The sequence below is a fragment of the Meriones unguiculatus genome, chromosome 18 (assembly GCF_030254825.1).
Source record: "Meriones unguiculatus strain TT.TT164.6M chromosome 18, Bangor_MerUng_6.1, whole genome shotgun sequence".
NCBI lineage: Eukaryota > Metazoa > Chordata > Mammalia > Rodentia > Muridae > Meriones > Meriones unguiculatus.
The window spans coordinates 49,602,291-49,621,990 of NC_083365.1; the positions used below are offsets into that span (position 1 = coordinate 49,602,291).

Below are 19,700 nucleotides of genomic sequence, written 5' to 3' on the forward strand. Positions count from 1 at the left end.
CCACCTCTGAAGGTACAGGAGGCTGATCTCCTGGTCTTCTGTCCCCTGTAGGCCCACGAGATCTGCTACTCTGTGTTGTGTCTCTTCTCATATGTGGCTGCAGTCCGTAGCAGCGAAGAAGAACTCCGAACCCCACCTCGGCCTGTCTCTAGCTGATAGAGAGGGTTACACAGCTGTCCCAGCCCTGGGGTCACCCTCACCTCTTGCTGCTCCTCAGCACCGAAGCTGCTGTGCTTGAAAGGGGGATGGTGTGTGTGTGTGTGTTCTCTGCAAGCCCAGTTTTATGTCTCAGTGTGTCTTTGCGTTCGTTCTGTTATGGGGCTAAGCTAGTCCCGTTACCTTCTCTTCCTCCAATACCAGACTAGCCTACTATCCCTCAGGGCTCCAGACTGTGTGTGTGTGTACGTCTGTGGGACCACTGTGAGCCCTCCGTTGTGTGTCCTTGCAATGTTTGCACGGTGGTTCCATGTCCTTGTCCTTATACCGTCCAGTCTAAGGGGCTTCTCCATCCTCTATGGTCTGGCGCTGTAGGGCATCTGGGACAGTTCCACTCTGGGAAGGGAGACACTTGGGGACAGCCTTCCTGGCTGAGGGTTGGGGAGGAGGAAGGGAGCATTCAAGGGAAGCTGGAGTAAATGGCAACCACCTTGCTTCCTCACACAATTCCTAACCTGCGGCTGCAGGTCATGCTGCCCGCCCCAGCTCCATGGATGGGTGTTCCTGCGTGACTGCCATATGCTGAGCTGGGATTTTTGCAGTGGTCTTCCTGGCCTTTGGCATGAGAGGACAGAGGGTGGCATGATGTGTTCCCGAGAGCACCAGCTACTCTGCCCAAGAGCCGGGAATGGCTGGGTCAGGGCCAAGTTGAGTTCAGCATGCAGGTGTGTCTGCAGGCAGTGTCTCTTGGCTTCAGTGCCAGAAGAAGGACATGGACTGGGCAGGAGAAGGATGTAAATATTTCAGCTCCACGTTATTTATAGGAAAATGTACAGCTGTGTCATGTGAAATAAATGTCTTTAACTCTGCTTGAGCTCCCGGGCTTCCTTGAATAAAATACTTCCTTTCAGCTCAAACCCAAGGAAGGCTGGGCCCAGGTCATCCACATCCAGGGTCTGGCGAACTGAGGCCCTGCTCTGGCTTTCTCCTTTCTGGGCTTCCCAGGATGCCAGGAAAGTTTCAGGCTGTAAAGGCCTGGAGTGCTCTGGCCACCACGGGAGGAGGTGAGCTGCGCATCCATCCCTGAATAGCTTGATAAAAATCACAGGAAAACACAGATGCTACTCTATATGCCCTAACACGTGTGATCGTGTGTGTGTGATATGACCCAGCCTCCACGAGGCCTGCGGTCCAGGGCTCTGTGCTCTTGGCCAAGTGTGTGTCTTACTTTGAGTAGAATGTAAAGTGGTTGCCCAGGTCAAACCATCATGGGGCATCTATGCCACAGGAAACCCTGAATACCCACTGGACCACCATGACACTTCTGAGACCTGCTGGCCACAAGATTTGTAAAGAAATGTCGTCTCTGAAGAGGAGGACAGACAAAGAAGGTTGCAATGTCCTCTGTCTGAGCTGGATGGAGTCATCCTGTCCTGTGTGAGACATGGGGTCTTAATGTAACCAGTGCAGCGCAGGACTCCACTACCCCACCCACTGTATAGCACCCAGCTGCCATGACCTGGGTTCCAGGAGGGAGGCTCATGGCTGTGCCAACAAAGGAACACCTATGGCTCCTGTGGCTTTTCTTTCCATACTTTCGGGGAGACTCATATCCTCAATAGTGCTAATCAATGTCTCACAAACACAGGAAATTGTGTTCCCCTCTTTGGACAATGGCATGCCTGCCAAGACCAAGCAAATGCCTATCTGCTTTCCTGTGGGGATGAACATGATGGACAGGAAACCTCAGCCTCTGTGACAGCACTGATCTTTTATTGCCTTTACACAATGAGCCAGCCAGAAGGGCCTGTCCCCAGTCACCATTTCTGGGACCCACACACTTTATGCCCCCAAGATCAACAGCACTCCTGAGGAGCTCTGACGTCACTCCACAGAGCCCAGCAGACTTGCTTGGCATAACTGCTGACAAGTCAGTCCTTCCTGTCCAGGACGCACACTTGCACACACATTCACACATGCAGTAGCGGAAAGGGGTGCTCCTCCAGCTCCCTCTGGTACATAGGCTGGCATCCATTTGTACCTGTAGCACAGGCTGACTTGTGAGTGAACAGAGGCCCCCTGAACCCCCATTTCCTGATAGCCCTCCTAGGCCCTTGGTCTCCGGTAGTCTGGAATACATACCTAGCCATCCCTGGGGAGCCAGCCTGGTTACTGAGGAACTGTAAGAGGGAAGGAGACAAGCCCTTTGGCTTCCCACTCTTCCAGAGGCCAAGATCCACTGAACTATGCCAGGGTCGGCGCTCTAGCAGCCACAGGTGCTGCTTGAGCAAGGCAGCGGAGCCATGCCAAGGTCCCTGCTACTGTCCTGCTTTCCCCCAGCCCCGGCCCAGAAGGCTCCTCACCTCGCACCTCCAGGCGGCACTCACACTGTGCCTCGCCCTGCAGGTTGGTGGCTCTGCAGACATAGACCCCTCCATCGTAGGGGCAGGGCTTTCTGATCTCCAGGGTCAACACTCCCTGTTTGCTGAACATGCGGAACCGGGCATCCTCTCCCAGGTCCAGGCCATTCTTGAACCAGGAAATCTTGGGCTGTACATCAAGTAAAAAGAGGGAGAGAAGGAAAGCATCTTGGTGAGCGGCAGTGGTGGGAATTCTGAGGAACTATTCTAGAGGTTCCCACTGGAGCACCAGACTCAGCCCAAGGCTGAGAATGAACACAGAGCCGACAATAAGGACGCCGGCCCCATTCAGGGGGAAGACTGAAAGAGATGGAGCAAAGATGGTATACAAATTGGGGAAAGGACTACCCAAGGGGAGTCTAGTGTGCCAGCCTCCTGTCAGGCTAGCCCAGGACCTGAGTCCTTACCTTAGGACTGCCCCGGACAGCGCAGCAGAGGATGGCATTATAGCCCGCAATGATGGAACGGTTTGCCAAGGGCTGGGTGAAGCTTGGAGCCTCAGAGAAGTCCAGGGCCTTGTACTTGGGCGGCTCATAGGTGATGCCTGTTGGCAACAGGGTTTGGTACCAACTGAGTCACCCCAAGCTCGGCTTTTCTCCCTTCCCCAGCTTCCCCGCAGTGGGAGCGAGGGTACAGCACCTGGTCTTGGGATAAAGACAGGCTCCTTGGTGGCAGCGGCTCTGTCGCTGGAACCCACCATGTTGTGGCTGAAGACCCGGAAGTAGTAGCCGTTGCCAATGATGAGCTCCGACACCACACACTGAGTGCGACGGTAATGCTCCAAAACGGTGAACCACTCCTGGAGGGCGAGAAGGAAGGCTCTCTGAGGGGCCTCTGCCTTTCTCGGGTACCCCTGGTGCCTCCAAACCAGACTAATGAATCGGGGGGCAAGAGTAAGGGGAGGGCTGCTGGACCTTAGGAGCGGATGTATGTGGAGGCCCAGGAGCCCAGGCTCACCATGGTCTTCTTGTCAGCTTTCTGCACAGTATAACCCCAGATCTCTGAATTCCCATCATCTTGGGGTGGCTTCCACTCCAGAGCCACATTGAAACCCCAAGTCTCGATGACCCGGAGATCCTGGGGAGGACTTGGCTTGTCTGCAGGAAACAGATCGGACTGGATCACTGCACATCCTGAAGCTGCCCGAGCAGAAGCGGGGGGGGGTGCTAGCAAACAGGAGCCCCTCCGTCTAGCCACCTTCTGCAGGGGTTCTGAGCCTCCTAGGCTCAGGGACAGGAGACAAGCATGCTGAAAGGGAGGCTCCAGGGCCACCTACCCACAATCTCCAGGACCAGTGTGGCCTTGTCCTCCATGTTCTCAATGCGGACTGTCACCTGGTAGGTGCCGGAGTGGGCACGGCGGGCGGCTCGGATGAACAGGATGGTGTCTGTGGGGCTGTTGCGGATGCTTACCTCCTCGCCTGCCAGCGGCTGCCCCTCTTTGGTCCAGGTCACTTGAGGCCGGGGTTTGCCCTAGGGGAGGTCAGCCAGCCCAACCCTGAGCTTCAGTCTCCACGAGGGTCCATGGCCCCAGGAGATCCTTCCTCTGTGGTTCCTCCTTCGGGATGGGGACGGGGTCAACCTACCTGGAAAGGGATGAGGAGGTTCACAGGCTCCCCAACTTTCTTCTGGATGGTCTGGCGCAGGTGTCTGGGCAGTTGGAGCCGTGGTCGTTCTGTGGGTAGGAAGGGGGGGCAGTTCAACAAGGGCCCTTCTAGAGCCCAGCCCTAATGATCCCGCAGGTCCAGTCTCTTGAGGCAGGGCCCAGAGTGCTGTACTGAAAAGGAAGCTGCCCTGGGCAGACCCTCCTAACCCACCAGCAATTCCCGTGTGCGACACACTAGATGCCATACACTGAGCCTCGGGATACTGCTATCATTTGGGGGGGGGTCATTTTTTAGATTTATTTATGTCTATGGGCATTTTGCCTGTGTTTATGCGTGTGTACCAAGAGTGTACCTAGTACTTGTAGAGGTCAGAAAAAGGCCGTGGGTCCCCTGGAACTGGAGTTATGAATGGCTGTGAGGCACACATACGGATGCCAGAGACGGAACTCTGGTCCTCTGCAAGAGCAGCAAGCACTCTTAACTGCTACATCATCTTTCCAGCCCTTGTTTTGTTTTTCAAGGAAGGGCTCACAGAGCCCAGACAGGTCACAGACGTCTCATCCTCCTGCCTCCACCTCTAAGTGCCAGGATTACGGGTGTACGCCATTATGTTCAGCTGCACTGAGCATAGAGGGTAAGGATGAGGGTAAGGTTACTTGGAGTGACACATCTTGTAAAATGTGAGTAAAGGGTGTGGTTCTAGGCTTCTGGGACATCTTCCCAGGACTTCAGTTTGTTGCTTCTTTCCAAACTAGAGAACCAATCCTTCCACCTTTGTTCAGGTAAAGAACAGGAGAATGAACCAGGCACGAGCGGCACACACCTTTAATCCCAGCTCTCTGGAGGCAGAGGCAGTCTGTAAGTTTGAGGCCAGCCTGGTCTACATAGCCCCAGGACAGCCAGGACTACATAGAGAGACCCTGTCTCAAACAACAACAAAAACGAGCAACAGAAGAATGGAAAGTGTGCCTCCCGTGACCCTAAGTGGCCCTGAGGAGCCTCGCTGTCCAGTTCTGTGGACTGTATCTGTGTGCTGGAGCTGACACTGAGGACATGGAAGCTTTAGCCTACATTGTCCCTGCTCCAGAAGTAGGGGCTGATGGGAAAACCAAAAGAGCCCAAGGCAGAGATGGAGGCTCTGACCCTTTCTGCCCCCGCCCCTGCCCACTAAAGCCCACGCCTCTGGCAGGCTCTCCTTGATTGGGAAAGGGAAAGTGTCGGGCCCGGTAGCAGGAGGGCACTCACGCAGTATCTCCCGCACGGTCACTGGCTCCTTGGTGATGACAGGGGCTCCAGGCCCTGCCACGTTGTGTGCCCGCACCCGGAACAGCAGCCGTGCCCCAGTGGGGAGGTCCTTCACCAGCAGCGAAGTGCGCTCTGTCAGCCCCTGCTGAGCAGCTTTCCACTCAGAGCCTGGGTGTGGGCACGGAGCAGGGAGAGGCAAAATCACACCTCACTTCACTAGCACCTTCTGAGGGCTGGCCCCAGGGTGTTGAGGCTGGCCCCGGGGAGTACTCACAGCCTTCCTGGCAGTACTCCACACTGTAGCCATCCAGGCCCCCTGCCCCCACACGCTCTGGAGGCCGCCACTTGAGGGACACGGTGGTGTCGGACACATCCTCCACACTCAGGTGGTTTGGTTCACCGGGGGGGCCTGCACAGAGACAGGTAAAGAGGGTCTGCGTGCCAGGCAGGGAGGATGCCACGCGTAACCAGGTCCTCAGCTGTCCGCTGATCTCCTAGCGAGGCCTTCCCTTCTGCTAGCTTCCAAGCCCTTCCAGGGAACACTCCATCTGCATTAATACACGTCTCTGGATTGACTTACAAACCAAGAGCAGTTATGAAAGGAGGACTCAAAAGAGAGGCTGGGAGCCAAGAGGACACGAGGAGGCAGAAAGAACTCGCCTTTCAGTGATACAGGAGTAAGAGAAAGCCAAAAGCTATCCTGAAATGAGGGACTTTCCTGGCAAAGTACAGCCAGGTGAGTTACACAAACCAGAAATTAGTTCCTGGAAAAAAAAAAAAAAAAAGCTGCAGGATGGTGCTGTGACTCATCCATTGTAGGGACTTGTTTCTCTTGCAGAGGACTAGGGTTCAGTTCCTGGCACCCATGTGGTGACTCAGTCTCCTGTAACTCCATTTCCAGGAGATCTGATACCTACTTGTGGCCTCAGAGGGGTGGCATGTGTTTTCAATCCCAGCACTGGGAAGGCAGAGGAAAGTGGATCTCTGTGAGTCTGAGGCCAGCCAGGGCTACCTAAGTGAAATCCTGTCTCAAAACAGGGAGAGAAGATGCAGCTAGCACTCACTAGAGTGTCCGTTCTACCAGTGAGGTGACCCTGAAGCCATTCAACTTGTCCAGCCTGAGTTCCCTCATCTGTAATGCAAGACAGGTGTGCGTGCGCGCGCGCGTGCACACACACACACCACTAGAGACCATGCCTGCAAAGGCCTGATAGAGAGGTCGCCCATCAGCTAAGAGGCTGCTACCATCCGCCCCTCGGCCCAGGGCATTCTGGGAGTTGAGCATATTCACCAATAGGCATGAAGGACTGAGAGGCAGGGCTGGGCCTGGACATGCCCACCGCGTTGACCGCGTAGACCCTCATCTCGTAGGCTACGCCCTCGATCATGCGCCTGGCCTCGTGGCTCAGCTCCTTGAGCAGGTCGAAGTTGAGCCGCATCCACCGGTAGCTCTTCTTCTTCTTGCGCTCCAGGATGTAACCTGGGAGAGAGGAGAGGAGAGCTCGGGTCTGTGTCCCGTCGCTCGGGTCTGGAGCAGCGGCCCTTGGCCGTCCCTGCGCCCTGGCGCTCACCCAGGACCGGCTGCCCCCCGTCACAGGCAGGCGGTGTCCACTGTACAGTGCAGGAGTCCTCGCCCACGTTGCTGATCGTCGGGGCTGCAGGGGCGTCTGGCACATCTTGGTGAGGAAGGGGAACTGCATCAGCTCTGCCCGAGGCCTCGCGCACCCCTTCTCTTCACCACCTTCTGCCCCCCTCCACCCCCCACCCCCACAGAGTCAATGGAATCCAGAATCGGATTATGTTTCCATCCACCATCTAACTCCTGATGGCTCCCCACTGTTCGTTTTTACCTCGTGGCCCGGCTCCTATGGGCCACATCCGCCTGACCCCACCCAGGCCTCCAAAACACAACGATTTGTCCTAGGCTCATTCCTCCCAGAGAACTGTCAGTGCCACACACACACTGACATTTCTGCACATACATCTCCCCTTCAGCCAGGGCTCCTCTCGGGCAGAAAAATAAAAGTCCCAGTCACCACCACTGCCTGCTTTAGAGTGTCCCCTTAGGGTGATAATGGTGAGTAGCGGATGGGCCCTCTGTAGTGTCGGCCTGTGCCCTCCCGCCGGAAGCTCACCAATGACCTTGACTGTGAGGTTGACCTGGTCCTCCCCGACAGGGTTCTTTACTGTGACAGTGTAGACGCCTTCGTCTTCCTTCTCCGCCCCTTCAACTGTGAAGACACTGCGGTCTTTAGTGGTCTCCACACGGACCCTGCCCTCAGACTCACACAACAGCTGGAAGGGGTGGAGAGGGCTGGGGTCAAGGCCCAAGTCAGACCCCAGCCTGCACAGTAGCCATCAGCCTTCCCTGAGAGGGAAAGTCAGTTCAGGGTCTGTGGGGGGTCTGTGGGAAGTGGGGGGCACAGCCTGGGTGCAAACCGCACCCCTGAAAGTGACTAGTTTCAATTTTTCAGTGTGACACCACAGGCACAACACAGGCCAGGAGCTCAGACTCTAGTTTTATCACAGAACGTAGCCCCTATAGGGAAACGTGTGTCAGTTTCCTTATCTGTCAAGTGGGAAGAATGTGACCCCCACAGAGCTCTTGTGAAGCTTCAGGAAGACCACCAGACCAGCAGTGACACAGAGGAGAGACACAGAACTGGGCCATGTCAGGCAGCTGCCCTGGCATCAGAGTGCGAGGGAATCCACTCGCACACAGCCAAGGTCAGGCCTAGGGACACACCATCTCAGACCAATAAGGAAGTGTCCTCCCTGCCAGCTAGCATTCAGAGAGCCAGGGGAGCTGTGCAGGTTGTTCGGGGAGAAAAGTTATCAACGGTCTTACTTGCACTGAAGCCTGCATGCCAAGATGCCAGCCTGGCAGGCAAGGAGCCCCTGGTGCCCTGGCATGGCTCTATTAGGATCTGAGGCCTGCTCCACAGAAGGGAATGCCGTGTCTGCTACCGTAATCCTGATCAAAAGCCCATGGCTGAGGAGGTCATAGGCCCCAGAGCTGAGCCTGCCATTGTTAGTTTACTAAATGGTCACATCGTCTGTCGATTGCCTTCTAAAGGTTATGACTCCAGAGAATGTATGAGCTAGGGGATGGGAGGAGCGCCGTGAAATGCCGCCTCTGGCCTCGCCACCGCTGTGGCAGTCACCTGTGGCTGCCTGCACTTGGTAAAGCCAGCTAGAAGTCTGAGGCAGCTCAAGTGCTCTCTGAGGCCCACCCTGACTGAGGCGCTGTTGGGAGGGGGTTGCTGGTAGGTTGCTCTTGCTCATGGGTGGGCACAGACTCAGGCACGTTTCGGCAGCCCAGATTGAACTCAGTGTGTTAGAGAAAAACGAAAAAGTGAGCACTCCTGAGGCAGAGGCAAGCAGGTGTGTGAGTTCTGAGGCCAGCCTGGTCTACTCGGGGAGTTCCCTGTCAGCCAGAGCTGCATAAGGCCCTGTCTAGAAAAAGAGGAGAAGGGATATCGGGAAGGGATATTGGGAGTTGGAGGGCTAAAATGGCAGGCATGCTCATCTTTCATCGTGAATATGTATTAAATTTTCAAGAATAAAGAAAAATATTACTAAAAAGAATGGGGGGGGATGAGGCAGGGATCCAGGGACCATTCCTAGCAAAGTCAAGGGCACCAACACCTTGATGAGGGGTCTGTTGGTCCCCGCCCTCTGCCCGCCTCGAGAGCCCATCAGGTCGCTCCTCAGAGTAGATACCATGAGATACCACAGGCCAGAGCCCAACTTCAACCTTACCTTCTTATCAAACACCCACTCCTCGTCGGCGCCTGCATCTCCTGGGGCTTCCGGGGGTGGCCCAGCTGGGGCCTTCTTCCCCTGGGAACAGGATGGACCAGAATTACCAACAGGGGTGCTGAGCCAGCTTTTCTTCCGTTCCCCACTGCGCCTCCCACCATGCTCTGCCTTCTGGCCAATGGGGGAACCTCTGTGCTCTCAGTGACTGGGACTTACGCCGGCAGGGGGATAGTGTCGGGTATGGTATGGAGAGAGCTTAACACTCATCTGATCCCACACACCCGTTGTACAGGTAGGGAAACTGAGGGAGGAGCCACAGTACCTGTGTGATAGTCTTCTGCCAGATTACAGTGGGAGCAGGGTCCCCAGAAATAGGGACATCCAGGCGTAACTTGTTGCCAGCCACAACCACAATGGTGTCCGGCATGCTGCCAGGACAGTCCAGGTGGATCTTGGGAGGTTCTGTATGGAAGAGTACAGTTCAGAGAAAAGGAGGCAGAGGAGGTACAGCGGTGCTTGGTGGATGCTGGGACCTCATGTCCCTGATGGTTGGTTTTTGTCAATTCCGTCTAAGCATAATTTATGTACAAGAAAAAGTGCACGTTTTAGTATAGTTCGTCCCTACAGGATTTTTGGTTTAAGACAGGGTCTCAGCCAGGCATAGTGGTGCATGCCTTTAATCCCAGCACTTGGGAGGCAGAGACAAGTGAGCTAAGACAGCCTCGCCTACATAGCAAGGGCAGCCAGAACTATATAGAGGGACCCTGTCTCAAAAGGCAAAAGAAAAGAAAACAACAACAACAAAATAAAAACCTCAGGGCCTCTCTAGTCTAGTCCAGACGACCTGCCTCAGCCTCCCACGAACTGCGCAAGGTCTATGCAAAGTCACGGAAGCAACCTGCACCTCAGTGCGGCACCCACCATCAGGACCATAACGTGTGCCATTAAACATGTGCACACGTGACAGGTGGGCGGGCGGGCCACGGTATGCATGCTGCATGCGATCAGAGGGCGTCAGTGGAGCTGGTTTCCTCCTTTACGTAGGCGCTAAAGAGTGAGCTCAGGTCCCAGGCTTGTGTGACAAGCGCCTTTTCCTCTCTGAGCTTTCTCACCAGCCCCGTCTTGAGACACACTTGTGTCTCAAGACCAACCCAAACAAGATCTAGAACCTTCCATTGCGCCCAGCAACTCTGTTGGGGAGTTTATAACATTCTGGTGACCTACGATCACACCTCGCCCACTACGCCTTCGAGAATACCAGATACCCTGCCAGAAAAAGAGGGCACACAAGTCAGGAATGCTTGTATTAAACAGGTCCAAGATTTGGGGGGAGGGGGCTTTGACACACTAACCCACTTTCTGAGGTGATCAGTGTTCAATGCTTCCAAATGGACTTAATGGTGAAGACCTCCCTACGTGGGCTGATAATGCTGAGTGACCCCATGCTGGACACCAGTGACCTGGAGGAAGCCCTAGCCTGAGGTGGTCTCCTAAAGTTAGGATTGTGAAATGCCCGGATAAATTTTAATGTTAAAAAAAATGAGTACTGGTGGTGGCGGAGGACACCTTTGATCCCAGCACCTGGGAGGCAGAGGCAGGAGGATCACTAGTTCAAGGCCAGCCTGGTCTACAGAGGGAGTTCCAGTCAGGACAGCCTGACACAGAGAAACTGTGTCCCGGGAAAACAAAGGAAGGAAAGGGAGGAAGGGAGGAAGAAGGAAGGAAGGAAAGAAAGGTATGTTCGACGAAAGGGGAGCCGGGCAAACACCTCACGGCGGTGGCGCCGTCCCTGAGAAGGACACGCTGTCATCTTTCATTTCAGTCCTGAGTAAATCAGGCCCGGAAGAGATGACTCAGTTGGCAAAATAAGATTTGAGTTTGATGCTCAGAACCCACAAAGAAAAGCCAGATGTGCACATGCAGTCCGAGCGCTGGAGAGGTGGAGACAGGTGGGTACCTGGGGCTCCCTGGGCGGCCACCTGACCTCACCCAATCAGTGGGCCCCAGTCCCAGTGAGAGCCTCAGCGTGGACAGGGCCTGAGGAATACCACCTAAGGACGACTCTGGGAACCGCAGGCACCCCCACCCCTGTGTGCATGAGTGTGAATCCACCTGCCCAGACACGAACGTATACACACACAGAGGCCAGAGAGGTTATAAATGGGCCTGTGGTCATAGGTCGTGCTGGATAGATTTCTATCCACCTGACACAGACTGTAGTCATCCGAGAGGAGGAAACCTCTATTGTGAAAATGCCTCCATAATGTCACACTGCGGGGCAGCCAGTCAAGTGTCTTCTTGGTGATTGACGGGGGAGGTGTCAGACCATTGTGGGTGGGGCCTCCCCTGGGCTGGGACTCCTCCTACATTCTATAAGCAGGCTGAGCAAGCCACAAGGAGCAAGCCAGTAAGCAGCACCCCTCCACGGCCTCTGCATCAGCTCCTGCCTCCAGGTTCCTGCTGCCTGAGTTCCTGTCCCGGCTTCCTTCAGTGATGGACCACAAGGTGGAAGTATAAGCCAAATGACCCTTTTCTCCTCAACTTGCTTTTTGGTCACGGTGTTTTGTCACAGCAATAGAAACCCTGAGACATGGGTCTTAGGTTCAGATCTTTGCCGTCCCTGTGTCTGGAGTGGGAGGGAGTCAGGGTTGGGTGGTGTGGGGAAGAAGACAAACCTGAGGTGGCACAAAGGGTCCCGAGACTCACCCTGTCTAGGCACGAAGTCAATCTTGACCTCTGAAAGAGAAGACGAGCAAGGAACTCTAAGCGAAAGGAAGGGCTCAGACACAGGGCATCCTGCTCGTGTCCCCAGCACACACACACACACACACAGTGCGAGCTCACCCATGAAGTGAAGCTTGGCAGACAGGTTGCAAGCAAACCCTTCAGGCACAAAGCTGTAGTCAGCCTCGTCGGCAGGTGTGACGTCATCAATGGTCAGTTTGTGGACCCTGAAGGGCAGTGGTAAGTCAAAGGACCCCTACTGAGTCACACATTTCTGGCTTCTCCATACACCACCCGACCTCAGGGGACTGTGCCTTGCTGTGGCTCCTTGGTGTGTGTGTGTGTATGTGTGTGTGTGTTTCTCTAATTTCATGTTCTCCAGCTCCCTCACAGGTTTTCTGAAGTCAACAGTGCAGGAGTTGGCCTGGGGGGGGTGTCAAACCCATGGTAGGGGAGTCCCTGATCTGGGTGATCTCTGTGAGCTGGAGCCCAGCACAGCCCCCACAGGCTCCGGGATGAGCCAGCACCTGCGTCCTCTCAGTGGCCTCCTGCCGAGGCTGGGCACAGCTGAGGGAAGGGCAGGGCGCCTCACCCTGTCTGTCTCGCACACTCCTTGCCTCTGTATCTCTGCCCTCTGTCTGGGGTGACTCTCCCGTGATTTCCTCCCCTGTAATTTTGTCTTCCCATCTCTCTCCCTCTCTCCTGCTGTCACGCGCCGTCTGGCCTTCTCCCCTTGGCCTGCCTCGTTTTCCACTCACCGCCCTATGTGGGACACCTTTATGCGGCTGTCAGGCACCAGCTCCTTCCCGTTCTTCAGCCACACCCCACGAATGTTCTCATCGGAAACCTCACACTTAAACACGGCCTGGTCCTTGGCGCCCACCGCCAGGTCGGCGATGCTCTGGTATACCTCCAGCTTCTTCTCTGGGGATAGACAGAGCCTATGAGCTCAGGAGGAATGGGCTCGTAGGGTGGACCTTTGTGGGGCAGGCTGGGGGGGAGGTGACGTGGACCAGGCCCACACGGCCCTCCTGACGCTTCCTGCAGTGCTCACGTCAGCACACCCATCTTACAGACAGACTGGAAGACTAGCCCAGAGCCTGTTCCTTCCACGTGGCCGGCCTCGCTGGGGCTTGGGGCCCTCACCTTGCACAATGAGCTCGGCCAGGGCCTGGCCCCCGCTCGTGCGTACTGCGTAGTGGCCTGCGTCCCCCGGGGTCGCCTCGTTGATGATCAGGTGGTGCTTCCGCCCGTCCTTCTTGAACCGGTATTTGAAGGTCTCCTCCCGAGTCAGCTCCACCCCATCTTTCAGCCTGGCCGGACAACGGACAATGTCCCGATTCTCCAGCGCCGCCTCGCCTCTCACACCCACACCCCTGCACTCACCATTTGACTTGGGCCCCTTCCTCTGAGACCTCACACTCGAACTCCACACGCTGACCCACCGTCACCAGCTGGTCTTCCAGGGCCCGCGTGATCAGCACCGGGGGCTCTGTCCAGGGAGAGACAACATGAAGGCTGGTCCCCTGTGCTCCCCTTTCCTCCCAGGGCTCCCAGGGCTCCCTGGGCCCGGGCCCACCTTTGACGAAGAGCTCCGTGCTGCACTTCTCGCCCCCCACCACACACTGGTAGGCCGCATCGTCAGCCAGCGAGCACTGGCTGATGGTCAGGGTGCGCTTGGTCCCAATGGACTCGAAGATGTACCTGGGCAGGGCACAGGGGCACGTCAGGGGAGCCCTACCGAGCTCCGTGCTCTTCATAAACCCCATGCCTGCTTCGGGCTGTCAAGGAGGACACTTACTTGCTATGAAACAGAAGGGGCCGGTGCCGTGTTCCACATAGAAGGAAGTGATAGAGAGAGAAAAAGAGAGATGGGCTAAGTCAAATGACCTAGAATTAGGAGTGGGGAGGAGATGGGGGAAAACACAAACAGGACCAGGAGCCAGAGTCAAAGAGATCGGGGGGGGGGGACAGTGCAGCTCTCTCCTAACCCCAGGGCCCAGACCCCCACCACCACACCTGCCACTCATCTGGATCTCCTGTCCATTCTTAAGCCACTTGACCTCGGCGTCTGGGTCGGCCAGTTCCACAGTAAGCCGGATCTTTTGGCCTTTGTTTACCTGGTACGCAGGCTCCAGCTTCTTCTGAAAGGCTGAACCCCACATCTCAGGCCAGCCACCCCCCAATGCCCACCCCGCCCCCAGGCCCAGCAGCCACGGCAGGGGACAGCATCTTCCTTGCTCGGCTGTGTCTCCCTGCCACACCCTCTGGGTGTCTTCTCATCTCTGTTCTGTGCCTATCCATCTTTTTGTCCGTCTCTGGTCTCTTGTCTTTTCTGAGGTTCCTCTTCCAACTGCTCAGCTCTCGGGCAGGGTTAGAGGCATCCAGCAAGATGGAATCTTATCACGAGGACTAGGAATAGAACCCATGTCCTTCTCTTCCTCTTGTTAATGCCAAGCCTCATTTTAGCATCCCTACAGCTTCCTCTCCCTTAGAGCTATGACTGCCCACTTCTCAAGGCCGTTGTCCTGGGTCTCGTGTTGTAGAGATAAAACAGGGCTTAGGGAGACATGGCGAGTGACCTAAGGCCCCAACCCTGCTAATCTGTGGTGCGGAGGAGTCTGGAGCCCAGGCCCACCTCGCAACAATGGCTCCCCTTGTAGCCGCGTTGGTAAAGCCAAGGCTGCTCAAGCCTCCGGTTACTCAGGCTGGCCTGGGTTTCCTCACTTGTTAAAGTGAACTAATACTCTCCCTGTATGGTGGTGCTGTTGGGAGAGTTAAATTAGGCAATCAGGTAGAACATGCAGTGCCTTGCTTCGATGCTAATCTGTCCTTTTCACCACCGCTGCTCCCTGTCTTGCCCCCAAGAGCTCCCTCAGCCCATACTGTGGGCTTTGGTGTGACGCTCTCTGGCCCAGCAATCGTCCTGTGTTGGGAGCTAGCTGGCACCTCCTCCTCTCCTGTGTGCAGGAAGGGCTGACCTGTGCTCTTCTTCTCGTCTCGCTTCATGCCCCTGAGTCTCTTCAGCATGCCTCGCAGGTCGGTGACTCCGTGCTGGAAGGCGATGCGCTCGTACTCCGATGGTGGGGCCTGTCTCAGGATCTCCCACACGTCTTCTTCAGCAGGGGCCTCCAGCTTCGAGTCCCTGTGTCCCACAGCCCACCCAGAAGCTTAAGGCAGTCCCTCCTTGCCCCTTCCTGGGACAGGGGTTCCTGGACACAGATTGAGGGCCTGCCCCTGCCCCCTTCTCTTCCCTCTGCTCCTCTCCCCTATTCTCCACTCCCTTCCCCTCCCCTCCCCTCCCAGTCTTGGGGGTTGAACCAGAGAGGTCTTGGGCTGGAGGTGCTGAAGAGGGCTCTGAGGCTGTGGGACACTCACCTCCGGAAACTGCTGCTCCAGATAAGGAAAAAGTACAGGGACACATTAGAAGTCTGGATGCCGTTCTGCCAAGACTGGGGCCCTTCCCAGGGCCTTCACCCCCTCGCTCTTCCCCATCCTGTGCCCTACTTTTCAAGGCCGGTTTCTCATTCTTCTCAACCAGAGATGACGGCAGCAGGCCCACCCCAGGTCTATCACCCTAGTGGGTGTGAGTGTCACCCAACCCCAGCAGAAAGGGCACCCATCCCCAAAGCTAACATCCTCCTGCCCCAGAGCCTCCCAGCCCCATTCCTTACTCTCTGGGCAGGAGCAGCAGCAGTAGCCATGAAGGGTGGATGGGGAGAGAGGGAAAGAGAAGACAGAAAAGGAAATGAAGTCAGGGGGCTGGAATAAGTCCTCATTGCTACAGCTTTGGGGAGCCTCTTCCTCCTTCATGGCATCCCGAGAGTCTACGGAAATGTTCTGCTCCAGATCCAATATGGGGTTTTGAGGGGCACACTGAGGATGGCTATCAGGATATAACTCTTTTCCACACTGGGGTCAATCCACTTGACAAGGCAACCAGCTCAGAGAGGCACCTCGTCTTGTTCAGAGTCACACAGCCGGGAAACCTCAATACCATGTCTAACTCTCTGCCCTGGAAGATGAGACCCAAGGACTCACCTCTTCTTCAGCAGGGAACTGAAGTCCAGGATCCCGGCATCTTCATGGCTGTCGCTATGGAAAGAGACCTCATGAAGCTTCACTAAAGAGCTAGAAGGGGCTTAGGGGGTGGAGTGGGAGGAAGGGACACAGCCAGACAGGGCTCCCTCCCATCTCCATCAGATACGCCCGGGGTCTGTGGATGGGACAGTTGGAGGACAGGAGGGGGTACCTGGTTCGCCGACCTGCTCCAGCCAGGCTCCTGTGAGGGTTAGACAGCCTCTTCAGTGACCCAGGTGCTTGCCCTTGCCCCTCACAGACTTCAGCTCACATTCTCGTGTGTCCCACCTAAAACTCCAAAGGGCCTCAGCCTCTCATGTTGACCTCCCCTAGTCCCTGAGAAAAGACAGCCACTCACGTGCGGCGGAAAGCCGATCTGAGGTCTACGTCTCCAGAACCAATGGCCTCTGTGTATAAAGAGAGTGACGTGATGGGGGGCTGTGCTCAAGCAGTGGGGCCTAGGACTCCATCTTAACTTTTCCCAGGGTTCGGGTCCAAACAGGTGGGGCAGTTTGTCATCTCAGTCTCCACAGTGGCCTTCCTCCTGCTACCTCCCAGTTCACAGTCAAACTGAGTCAGGCAGGGACAGCAACAATGGAAGCAGAGCCCCACCCCTAACTTGCTTCCAAGCCTCCCACGACCCTGAAAGCATGGCTTTCTTTCACACCTCAGGTGATCAGCGCTGCTATCTGGCCACAGCTAGCTACCCTCTTTAGTGTTGGGAGACAGAGACAAGTCCAAGGGACCAGGACCCATGAGGACCACAAGACCAGACAAGACCCCAGGGCCTCCCTCACCGTGGACAATGAGGTTGAAGTTGCAGCTGTCAAATTTGTCCTTGGTAGACACCTCACAGCGGTAGCCCCCCGCGGAAGTGACCTGTGCGTCTGTGATGTGCAGCTCGAACAAGTAGACCTGTGGGCAGGGGTTAAGGGAAGTCTGGGGCGGGCGAGGGCCTGCATTCCTGAGAAGGATGGGTTTGGCAAAGCCTGCTGACCTCACTTCTCAGGGCTAACACCTGCGGAGATTTTGTGTAATTTACAGAAAGGATCCACCTTTCAAGACCCCACAGCTGGGAATTCCAAGCAGGTGGCTGCACTTCAGAGCTGCTTCGTGCAGCGCCCAGCTGGCGTGGGTGAATAGCTCAGCTCCGCCCTGCTCCCCGGTCTTCCAGGCCTCCCCATGCCCCGCCCTCCTGAGCTCTCGGTGTCCCTGGCCGGGGTCCCACCTTGCTGGCTCGGTCATGGCTCTCGTGCAGCTGCAGGTGCTGGCCCACCTTGCTGCTCAGGTCCACCCACTTGCCCTTGAACCACTTGACCACAGGCGGTTTCAGGAGGCTGGCCCCGGCCACGCGGGCCGAGAAGACGATGCTGCCACCTACAGGAAAGAGGTGGCAGGCTGAACAGGTGCGCAGGGGCTTCCCACACCACCCCTGAGCCCAGAAGCCCCCACTCACCCACAGTCACCTCGCCATCCTGTGGCCGCATCAGGAAGAGGCCAATAGGGTCGTCAGCGGCTCCCTGACTCCCTGGGGCTGAGCCATCCGGAGTTCCTGAGACTGACCCTGAGAAAGAAGGCTGTTTAGACCCATCCCAGGACACCCTTCCCCTACCCCCATTGGCCTGTCCCTCATTGCCCAGTCCCCTTCACCTTCAGGACTTGAGACATTTTCTTCCAACGCAGTGGCTGGGACAGGGGCTTCTTTGGGCGCCTCTGGGGCCTCCGAAGGGGTGGGAGCCACCTTCTCTGGAGGAGCTGAGGTGGCATCATAGCAGTTTCTAATCAAAGGCCCCCCTACACACACCCTCTCTCAAACAGCCCCCCTGTGTCCCATCGAAGATGCATCTCACTTGTGCAGCAGCGTCCTGGTCTCCTTCAGCCACTGGGCCCGCTCCAAGAAGAGGAGCCAGCCTGCCTCTCCTCTCACCTCCACAGGCAGATGGCCGCATGTCCAGATTTCTGCTCTGGACAGCTCTGAGATCCATCTGCTCTCTCTTTTCCGGGCTCTGGCCTTGAGCCAGCACCCCCACTGCCACCACCACCGATCTCTTAGGATTCCCGCCAACACACACAGCTAGCCAATGTCTTATCTGGGGGTGACCAGACTCAGGGCCTGCTCGGAAAGGGCTGCAGCCACTGCTAAATGCCTAGAGAGAGCTTGGCGCAGAAGAGGGGAGCGCAGTTCATGGTGGGCCTCGGGGAGAGGTCAGCAAGCTCTTACCTGCCTCCGTGACCTTGAGGTCAAACTTGACCTTCGAGGAGCCTGCAATGACGGCGTAGGAACCCTGGTCGTCAGGGCCCACGTCCCGCACGGTCAGGGTGTGCCGCTTTCCCTCTGCTGCCAAACCATACTTGTCACTGGCACCGATGTCGCTGCCATCCCGCTGCCACCGCACCTTCACGCCCGACCGCTCCGTCTCAGCCTCGAACACAGCATCGCTGCCTGCGGTCACCTCCGTCGACCGTGGCTTCTTGCTGAAGGCTGACCCTGAAGAGCCGGGTGGAGACGGCAGGAGCTGGGCTCCCCTGTGCCCCACTGCTGACACCCTTCTTCACAAAGACTGTGGTGCGCACGCCCCGAGCCTCTCGTCTAATGCTCCAATAGGTCTACAGGGTAGGTGCGGCCGTATTTATGTCTCAGGTGAGAGTCGAGATTAACTGACAGAAGATCACAGGTGAAAGGGCTCGGGCTGTTGTCCTCACCACCACACAGGATGTTCCTACCTCATGCCCGGGAGCACCAGTGGTAGGCCCAGCCCCCTCTCCCACCGTGGGGCCCTTGGCAGGGGCCCCAGCACTCTGCCTACTTGGAATATAGCTAAATTTGTCCTCTGAGGGCTTCCGACTAAGAAGGAACAGAGATAACACTAGCCTGGGAGCAGCAGGGGGCTGGGGGCTGGGTCCCTGCCCCCGTGACCTCTGCAAGGGCACAGGCCTGGCCCAGGCCTTTAGCTACAGTTTCTCTGCCCTTTGCCTGTCCTTTCCCAGACGAGAGAGGCAGTGTCCCCCCAACATCTGGAGTCAGCCGTGGCGTGAGTCCCCTGGTTCAGGCTCATGCGCAGACACTCAGAGCTGAAAGGGATCATTACCCACCCCCACCCCCCACACAGTGTTCAGAAACTGAGACCAGAATGTGCCCAGAGACTCAGTGAGCTGGCTCCACTGTAGCCTAAGTCTGAGCTCCTTGAAGCAAGGACTCTGGCTGAGGAAGGAAATACAGGTCAAGATAGAATGGGGCGTTGACCCTGGTAACTTTGTGAGCTTCGTAGAGTCAGCTCTCAGTGGTCCTGACACTAAGTTTATCCTCGACCTCATCAGAGGGCTGGGGAAGAAAGCGTAGAATTAGACAGAGACTGCCCTGTCCCTTCCTGGGATCCAGGCTTCATCCTCCACCAGGGCCTAGCCCTTCCCACAACCTGTGAATACCTCTTCCCCAGAGCCAGCCCCAACCCACGGAGCTACCTGCTTTCTTCCCTGGCTCAGGCATCTTGAGAACAGTCTCCCCAGGCACCGGGTAGGTAAGGCCATCCAAGGAGGAACTGAACAGTAGCCTGTGTCCCCAGTATTTATGAGGACCACCCCCTCCCCAGCCCTGCTTATCTGCCTCCTGCCCGCCACTTGCTAAATATAGACAAATTCCATCCAGCTGAGGTATCTCCATGGAAAAGATAGGGCCGCTTGGTCCCTCTGGCTTCTCCTTCTCCTCC

General features: G+C 56.4%; 2 protein-coding genes across 45 annotated transcripts in view; one reads left to right on the forward strand and one right to left on the reverse strand.

The window, feature by feature from the left end:
• Nucleotides 1–1,025, forward strand: part of Madd (MAP kinase activating death domain) — a 40,790-nt gene extending 39,765 nt beyond the window's left edge. For 27 of the 44 annotated variants that reach the window (XM_021640838.2, XM_021640843.2, XM_060371951.1 and 24 more), the window contains one exon: nt 52–1,025. In XM_021640838.2, coding sequence (XP_021496513.1) covers nt 52–156 — 105 coding nt within the window. In that variant the 3' untranslated portion in view covers nt 157–1,025. The remainder of the gene's footprint in view (nt 1–51) is intronic. The other 17 variants (XM_021640853.2, XM_060371970.1, XM_060371972.1 and 14 more) reach the window with 1 other exon arrangement.
• An 888-nt stretch (nt 1,026–1,913) lies between these two features.
• Nucleotides 1,914–19,516, reverse strand: Mybpc3 (myosin binding protein C3). The gene is made up of 33 exons (XM_021640862.2): nt 19,456–19,516; nt 18,215–18,481; nt 17,644–17,748; nt 17,450–17,557; nt 17,222–17,370; nt 16,791–16,908; nt 16,352–16,400; nt 16,166–16,195; nt 15,955–16,008; nt 15,292–15,306; nt 14,895–15,058; nt 13,933–14,065; nt 13,715–13,717; nt 13,493–13,617; nt 13,300–13,405; nt 13,060–13,226; nt 12,672–12,837; nt 12,034–12,140; nt 11,896–11,925; nt 9,512–9,651; nt 9,190–9,270; nt 7,563–7,722; nt 6,999–7,103; nt 6,719–6,907; nt 5,702–5,836; nt 5,428–5,595; nt 4,162–4,250; nt 3,853–4,048; nt 3,534–3,673; nt 3,216–3,375; nt 2,984–3,120; nt 2,520–2,706; nt 1,914–2,336 (listed from the first exon to the last, which is right to left on the reverse strand). The coding sequence occupies exons 1-33, from the start codon at nt 19,478–19,480 to the stop codon at nt 2,326–2,328; spliced, it is 3,819 nt and encodes a 1,272-aa protein (XP_021496537.1). The 5' UTR covers nt 19,481–19,516; the 3' UTR covers nt 1,914–2,325.
• Nucleotides 19,517–19,700: the final 184 nt, after the last annotated feature.

Bases quoted from the DNA above. Each gene is read 5' to 3' on its own strand.
- Mybpc3 (XM_021640862.2), bottom strand. From the start codon at position 19,480: ATGCCTGAGCCAGGGAAGAAAGCAG. The intron at 12,141-12,671 runs GTGAGTGGAAAA...ACTGCCCTTCAG, and splicing joins AAGGTGTCCCACATAGGGCG to GGTCCACAAACTGACCATTG. The intron at 3,674-3,852 runs GTAGGTGGCCCT...TGTTTCCTGCAG, and splicing joins ACTGGTCCTGGAGATTGTGG to ACAAGCCAAGTCCTCCCCAG.